The sequence below is a fragment of the Leuciscus leuciscus genome, assembly GCF_965113295.1.
Source record: "Leuciscus leuciscus genome assembly, chromosome: 19".
Taxonomy (NCBI): Eukaryota; Metazoa; Chordata; class Actinopteri; order Cypriniformes; family Leuciscidae; genus Leuciscus; species Leuciscus leuciscus.
The window spans coordinates 20030425-20039255 of NC_138743.1; the positions used below are offsets into that span (position 1 = coordinate 20030425).

Consider the following 8831-nt stretch of genomic DNA (forward strand, 5'->3'; position numbering starts at 1 on the left):
CTATCACAAGAAGATATTTTAGTTTACACATTTTAGCTTTAAAATAAGGCTATAGACATGAACAAAACTGTTCAGACACTATTAAAAGTGATCAGTGGACTTACTGTAACTTAAAAAAAAGTGAGGAAACCCGTTGCCTTAAAATGATTAAGTAATACACTTCATGCATAATTGAAAAAATTAAGTTATGTGAAGTTTATGCAAGTTTTTTTTTTTACTTCATAAAACTTTTATGGGTTTTCTCACTTTTTTAAGCTAAGTCAACTTATCACTTTTTACAGTGGAGTTGAACACAAAAATTGTTACAAGAATGACCTTTAGGTTTAAAAACAACAACACATGGGAAATACCAAATTCTGAATCAGCATAGTGGGTATTAGTGAAGCCATTTGTTGTTGCACTAATGACCTGCCAGTTGGGAGTTGCATGTTAAATGTTCATCTGCTTGGCAGGACAATATCCACTCGTTGGTCTGGGTCACGCATTAAAGAGCAGGAAAGCAATATAACTGAAGTTATGTCGCTTGACTAGCATCTGTGGATATATTTGATGGTATAAACAAAATCCCTTTGTCTCGCCACAAAACATCATTAGCCGACATTTAACAATGTATTTGACCTAAATGACTCGATGATCCTATCAGAGTAGTCATGGCAGATATGACTTTTCATTGGATTAGACTTTGTGTTAAAGAGAAATGTAAATGATGAGAACAAAGCTTAATCTGAGGGTGACCTAGAATGTAACTTGAATACTGATAACAAGCCCACAACAGATTTATGACATGTCATGTGATATAGAAAGTATCTTGAGAAGGATTAGGTTGGGTGATTGTTGAATGAAGAAACCAATGTCGCATCATGAGTGAGCGGGGGAAAACAGACAAACAAAGAAAAAAAAAAGAAAAGAAAAAAATAACTTCTGGCTATGCAAAAACTCATCTCAACCCTTATAGTAATACAATTATTTAATATTATTAAAAAAAGCATGGCAAGCATAAAACCAATCAGAGATGTGTATAGGCCTACCATTAAAACGTGGCATTACAGAGAGGTCAGTGTGTCCAGTAAGGGGAAATTGTTCCCAGGTAGAACAGACACGTATTACACTTGAATAAAGCCAACCGGTACACAGAGTGATTTCCTGTTACCAACCAGACATTATTTTTTTGATTGGACTTTGGGTTGCGGAGGTCAAATAAATAAACATCCCTCATTCCAGGAAATATTTGGTTAGATTGCGAAAAATAAATGAATCATAGGATCTTTTTTTTCCCACCCAGTTTCCTACTTGGAACTCTAAACTCATATGACCTGTAGGCTACTGAAGGAAACTATGGACTCAAGAAAAGTTTACAAACAAAGAAGTTATTCATTATAAGTCATGTATAAAATGTGAGTATAGGCCTATGGCTATTATATAGGATATACATTAATTTCAGCCATACTGTACTAAGAAAAAGCCACAAGGACGCACGGTATAATTTCCCTGCTATAGGCATTTGCGGGCCACCATACATGCCAATTAGTTTTTATAAACTGTTAAGAGTGAGAAAGCACACTACACCATCTAGTGGATAAAGATGGAACTACTGAAATAACCTCACACTATGATCACCATTCTACAATCACTGAATAAAAATAGATGGTGAAATGGCATAATGCTTTGGTGGTGTTGTGTTGATGTTTGCAAATGGCATTCACTCTATTTATTGTTCAATTAAAAAAGGCAAGTGGAACAGCTATACTATGAGTTGGCACAAAATCATCTAAATTTCAATGTTTTATTTTAATTTCTTCCTTATTTAAACTTTTTAACACATTAACATTATATGGTTTCATGACAAGCTGTAAAATAAATGTAGCAATGAAATAAAATAAAGAACATGTCATTGAACATTGTTAACAATAATTATTGGTCTCTGTAAAGACACATCAAGACAACGGTACTGCAAGAAACTACGCAGAACACAACTGATTCACAGTGAATTCCCTATAGGTTGGGTCATATCTTGGGGCATAACTTGAGGTAACCCTTCTACCTGTGGGACAGCAAGTGTTTTCAGATGATGGGGCAGCGTGAAGGACTTCTGACATTGTGTGCACTGGAACGGCCTCTGGCCGGTGTGTGTCTCTTCAGTTTGGATGGCGCATTAAAGACTTTGAAGCATGTCACACTGGTGGGATTTCTTTATTTTCTCTTCAGGGCATCTGTTTGCACATTTATGCTCATTTAATTTGGTTAACGTGGAGAAACACCGACTACAGCATTCGGTAAAGCGTTTACCTGGATCCTGAAAGTCCAAATGCCCCACAACAACTTCTTCTTTCAGTCTGGGAACATCGGCTCTCTGTCGATACTCATGGGAACGGAGCACGTAAGAATCAGGGACATATTTAACAGCGTCCAAGTCCACAAAGGCACAATCTTCAAAATCATCCTCAGTTTCCTCAGTTCTTGATTCGGTAGCATAATGACAGAGAGATGAGTCAGTTTTGGGTGGACAGTCACTCACCGTGCCGAAAGGCACAATGTCAGATGCTTTTTTATCAACAAGCACTGAGATGTCCGTTTTATGCGTCAGATCCCAAATGGATTTGTTGTTGCACTGGAAAACAACCTCAGACTTAATCTGAACATCCTCTAGAAGACTAGTACCATTTGAGAAAAACACACCTGAATCCCTACAGTCACCATTCATTGTTTGAGATGGCATATTTTCTGTGACCATATTTTGATGTTTGTGTGCTGGAGCAAAGTCTTCAGCTCCAACTTGTGAGGAGATTTAGCACGTCTTGAGCTTTAAATATTGGAGTATTACCAAAAGAAAGCATATGTTCTTGTTCCAAATGACCAGCAATTTTGCCCTTACCTTTTTTTTTTTTTTTTGTGGATCCTCTGGTGGCACTCCAAATAAGACAGCTCGTCCCCTTGGAATTATAAGGTTCTATCTGCGTTCTGAGCCGTTTTGAGATATCGAGCTTTAAAGTTTTTGCATTCCATTCGACTGTGTAGAAAGAACCTTTTTATTTTCTAAATAAAAAGTTCCAAAATGTACACAACTTAAAAAACAACATCACATAATGTAAAGAAGTGGTCACAGAATAAGAATATGTGAATAACTAAATTTTGACAAACATGTCAGATAGAACCTTATAATTCCAAGGGGACCAGCTCTCTAAATGATTTCGAGCACACTTGGCAATTAAACATCTGAAATCTGTGTGGCTCAACTTATGTCTGGAGAGCTTAGAAGGATACAGAAATTTCCCTTTCAAGGGAAAATTGACGCTATGGGGAACGCTTTGCGTGATGACGTCTTGAAGCACATGTAAAATCAATCCAATGGTGTGGCGGAACGTCAGAGGCGGGTGACGTCACGTACCAGGAAGCTATAAAAGCCAGCCCAAAACAGAAAACAAAAGCTTTCTGAGTCTTCAGTTGCGCTCTGTGTGAATCTGTCCACGTTATTTGGTGTTGTCTGTCTATATTGTATTATATATATTCAGTATGGCGAGTAAGCAGCAGCAGTTTAGAGTGTGTGTTCACCCCTGCCCGCCTTATTTAACGAGTGGGGACACTCACACTCTTTGTGTTGTCTGTTTGGGTGAAGAGCATGCCCAGTCAGCACTCAAGGGTGCTGGCTGTGAGCATTGCGACGCGCTTCCTATCCGTACGCTCAGATCCCGTCTGGCTTTATTTAACCAGGATCGCGTTCCCCAGGGCTCTGGTCCCGCCGCTGCCGAGGCACGGCGTCGATCACAGACCTGGGGTTCGCAAATGGATCTATCAGTGGATGTTGAGACGGGCTCTGCCTTATCTCAGCCTCTTTCTGATAGATCCAGTGCCTCTCATCAGGGTGTGGAAGCACGCGCTGCGGTTTCTTCAGTATTGGATGGAGGCACCAATACTGCAATTGTCCAGCTCTGAGGAGTTGGACGTTGTTAGTATTGACGCTGAGTCTGAGGATTCGCCACCTCAGTCTCATGCGTTTGAGGAATTGCTTGATGTTATCACAAGAGCTGTCGAGCGATTATCTATTGAGTGGCCAGAAGATAGGCAGGGCGCTCGTTCGAAAAGCAAGCTCGATGAGCGTTTCCTGCCATCTCGTGCACAGCCTCAGCGCAGGAGCCTTCCGTTTTTCCCCGATCTCCACACCTCGGTGTGGAGATCGTGGGGGAAACCAGTGTCATATAGAGTGTATACTGCACAAACATCTCACTATTCATCCATTCACAATTATAAAGAGCATGGTTGATGCCGAAGGTGGAAGAGACGCTCGCGAGCTATCTCTCTCCAGCAACGGCATCTTCTCTGAAGGCTCCTGCACTTCCATCCAAGCCAGTAAAATTTACATCTTCCCTGGTTCATAAGGCTTATGCCGCCGCCGGCCAAGCTGCAGCGTGTTTACACACAATGTCTCTAATGCAAGCATACCAGGCTGAATTATTGGGTGATTCTGAGGAGGGCGGGGGTATTAGTTCTGATACGGTGTCTGAACTACGTAGAGCCACAGATTTGTCTCTCAGGGCCACCAAGGAGACGGCTAAATCCATCGGCCGCTCTATGGCAGCCCTGGTGGCCACTGAGAGGCATCTGTGGCTCAATTTAAGTGATATAAAGGACAAAGAGAAACATGTTCTTTTGGATGCACCGGTTTCCACCAAAGGGTTGTTTGGAGATGCAGTTAATAGTGCTGTAGCTAAATCACAAGAAGCTTCAAAACAGGCAGCTGCACTTCAGAAACTTCTCCCCCGCCGTTCTTTCATCGAGGCTGCTGAGCGGGAGCAGCCTCACTCATCTAAAAAGAGCGCTGAGCATCGTGCCACTCAGAAACAGAGCGTTTCCTCCCGTGCTCCCCCACAAAAATCTCGGGGACACGGAGGGCGCTCTCAAACCCAGCAGTCTTCGAGGGGTAAAACGGATCTGCGGACCGTTATTACCGCCAAGAAGGCTGCTGGGGAAAAAGTCCTGATGTCCGAGGGCTCAGGACAAATGAGGGTAGTCCCCCCCGAAGCAGAGCGGTCAACACCTCTTTTTACGGTGCCCGTCTCTCTTCGGTGCCCTCAGGGGACCGGTCTGCCAACCCTGCCGCCTCTGGTGTTTCAGGGCGCAGCGGTCTCCGGCGAGCACATATCTCAAGATCCACCCGGAAACGTAGTGGCCTCGGGATGCCCGCCCCCTCTGAGGAGGGTGCTAGAGCAGTCTGTTCGGTCGTTCCCTGCCGGTGCGCCATTACAGGGCGACGAACCGACTACTCAACAGCAACAAAATCCAGAAACCAGTCTCGAGAGGCTGGTACATCTAGTAGAATATTTGACAGCGTGGAAGCTACTGTCCAATGTTTCTCGTTGGGTCCTGCAGACCGTGGAAAAAGGGTATCAGATACAATTCAAGAAACGCCCACCTCGGTTTATGGGGGTCCTGCCCACAGTGGTGGGCCCCGAGCAGGTTCTGGTTATGGAACAGGAAGTAAACACTCTGTTAGAGAAAGGGGCCATAGAATATGTACCTCCCTCCAACAGGGAAACCGGGTTTTACAGCCGGTACTTCATAGTTCCAAAGAAGGACGGGGGATTGCGTCCCATTTTAGATCTTCGAGTTCTGAACGAGTCAGTCATGCAGCTCAAGTTCAAAATGTTAACACTGAGACAAATCGTGCCACAGATCAGGTCCGAGGACTGGTTTGTCACGATAGACCTCAAGGACGCATATTTCCATATTTCCATCCATCCGTGTCATTGGAAGTTCCTGAGGTTTACTTTCGGGGGCAAAGCATACCAATATCGAGTTCTTCCATTCGGCCTGGCTTTATCACCCCGCACTTTCACCAAATGCATGGATGCAGCTCTGGCGCCCCTGCGCCTCCAGGGTATTCGCATCATGAACTACATCGACGATTGGTTGATTTTAGCTCAGTCACATCAGTTGGCGGTTCAACATCGAGATGTTGTTCTCGCCCACATGAAGGAGTTGGGGTTACGGCTGAACGCCAAGAAGAGTGTGCTTTCTCCACTTCAGAGGACCACTTTTTTAGGCGTGGTTTGGGATTCAGTGTCGATGCAGGCGCGCCTGTCACCGCCACGTATAGATTCAATCCTTGCAGCTGTGAAAAGTGTAAAGCTAGGCCAGCTACTCACTGTCAAACAGTTCCAGAGACTGTTGGGTCTCATGGCAGCAGCTTCCAACGTGATACCTTTTGGACTACTGCACATGAGGCCCCTGTAGTGGTGGCTCAGGACCAGGGGGTTTTCCCCGAGGGGCAACCCATTTCGCACAATCAAGGTCACGCGGCGGGGTCCAGAATATAGGAGCAGACACTCTGTCGAGACAGGGGCCGAGGCCCGGGGAATGGAGGCTCCACCCCGTGGTGGTGGAGCTGATATGGAGGGAGTTTGGCCAAGCACAAGTGGATCTGTTTGCGTCTCGAGAGACGTCTCACTGTCCACTTTGGTTCTCCCTCACGCATCCAGCTCCTCTGGGACTGGATGCTATGGTATAGACGTGGCCGAGGCTACGTCTGTACACCTTTCCCCCAGTTGCTCTGCTCCCGGGAGTTCTGGAGAGAGTTCGCAGGGACCGGGTTTGCCTGCTTCTTATAGCCCCGCGCTGGCCAGGCAGAGTATGGTTTCCCGATCTTGTGTCCCTCCTCGACGGGCATCCTCTGGAGCTTCCTGTCAGGAGGGACCTTCTGTCCCAAGCAGGGGGCTCTATTTTTCACCCCCGACCCGAACTGTGGAACCTGTGGGCTTGGCCTCTGAGGGGGCCCAGCTCATAGAGTCAGGTCTCTCAACTGAGGTTGTTGAGACCATTCTACAGTCCAGAGCTCCCTCCACGAGGAAACTTTATGCCCTGAAGTGGAGAGTATTCACTTCTTGGTGTAGTGACCGTCGGTTGGATCCAGTCAACTGCCCAATTGGTACAGTTCTGGAGTTCCTGCAGGACCGGTTCACTGCAGGTCTGACCCCGTCCACTTTAAAGGTTTATGTGGCGGCTATAGGTGCTTACCACATTCCTTTGGGTGGAATGTCTGTGGGGAAAGACCCTCTGGTATCTCGTTTCCTTCGTGGCACTTGGAGGCTGAGGCCTGCAGTTCGCTCTTGGGTGCCACCTTGGGATTTGTCCATTGCGCTGCAAGGCCTTTCCCTGGCCCCCTTTGAGCCCATTGAGGAGGTTCCTGAGAAATTCCTAACTCTGAAAGCTCTGTTTCTTCTCGCCATTTCTTCTCTCAAGAGAATAGGGGATCTCCAAGCATTGTCGGTTGCTCCGTCATGCTTGGAGTTTGCTCCGGGTATGGTTAAAGCCTTTCTTCATCCTAGACCGGGTTATATCCCCAAGGTCCCCACTAATGTGGCTAGACCTATTGTTCTGCAGGCCTTCTGTCCTCCTCCTTTTCAAAATGCGGACCAGGAGGCGAATAATTTGCTTTGCCCTGTTCGGGCGTTAGACGCTTATGTCCACAGAGCTGCCCTGTGGCGTAAAAGCAATCAATTGTTTGTATGCTTTGGGTCCCCTAACAAGGGAGGTCCAGTGTCTAAGCAAAGGATGAGCAAGTGGGTGGTTGAGGCTATCTCACTTGCTTATGAGGCGGCTGGGCAGCCTTCTCCTTTGGCTGTCCGGTCGCACTCTACTAGGAGTATGGCGGCCTCTAAGGCCCTTTTATCAGGAGTATCGTTACAGGACGTTTGTGATGCGGCAGGCTGGTCCTCACCGCACACCTTCGTCAGGTTCTACTCTTTAGACCTAGACTCTACTCCAGGGTCTCAGGTTTTGTCTTCCTAGTGCTGCTCACTTGATTTCACACAGGACAGACATTTGTAGCTATGGTGGCGTTGGTATAGACGTTCCCCATAGCGTCAATTTCGACGCAACGCGAGTTCCCTTGAAAGGGAATGCCTCGGTTACGACTGTAACCTCGGTTCCCTGAAGAGGGAACGAGCGTTGCGTCACCTTTCCATATCTCCTTCATGCCTGTCAGCACGACTTCAGACTCTACGAAGCTTTCGTTTTCTGTTTCGGGCTGGCTTTTATAGCTTCCTGGTACGTGACGTCACCCGCCTCTGACGTTCCGCCACACCATTGGACTGATTTTACATGTGCTTCAAGACGTCATCACGCAAAGCGTTCCCCATAGCGTCAATTTCGATGCAACGCTCGTTCCCTCTTCAGGGAACCGAGGTTACAGTCGTAACCGAGGCGTTTTCTGACAGATGCAGCACTGATGCACATCTTTATGTTGGCGCTTAAGGTACGTTGGGCTGGAGGATGCGGTCTGCGCCTCAGCGCCATCCGTCCTTCGGATGAGACGTTAAACCAAGGTCCTGACTCTCTGTGGTCATTAAAAATCCCAGGATGTCCTTCGGAAAAGAGTAGGGGTGTAACCCCGGCATCCTGGCCAAATTTGCCCCTTGGCCTCTGTCCATCATGGCCTCCTAATCATCCCCATATACTGATTAGCTTCATCGCTGTCTCCTCTTCACCAGTAAGCTGGTGTGTGGTGGGCGTTCTGGCGCAATATGGCTGCCGTCGCATCATCCAGGTGGATCCTGTACATAGGTGGTGGCTGAGGAGATTCCCCCCTTCCATGTAAAGTGCTTTGAGTACCTTGAAAAGCGCTATATAAATATAACAAATTATTATTATAATTATTTATCAATGTGTCAGAGCTCTCAATCTCTACAGTACTTGACTTTGGCTCTGTCAAGGGGACATTTTGGTTAAGCTTACTTTTGCATTCAAGCATTTAATTATTTTTGGTGTCCACAGATTCTAATATCTGAGGTAAAGACACATTACCGCCATCTGGTGTTGAAGCTCCATGTGTTGAAGAT

The 8831-nt window shown here is 46.2% G+C and overlaps 1 protein-coding gene across 1 annotated transcript; it reads right to left on the bottom strand.

Annotated features, from left to right (window-relative positions):
* Positions 1-1763: 1763 nt before the first annotated feature.
* znf770 (zinc finger protein 770) lies at positions 1764-2919 on the bottom strand. Its single transcript, XM_082146736.1, is given in 3 exon segments — positions 1764-2130; positions 2133-2170; positions 2172-2919. Coding segments are annotated over 3 exon segments (750 nt in total). The 5' UTR covers positions 2732-2919; the 3' UTR covers positions 1764-1978.
* Between the last annotated feature and the right edge of the window lie 5912 nt (positions 2920-8831).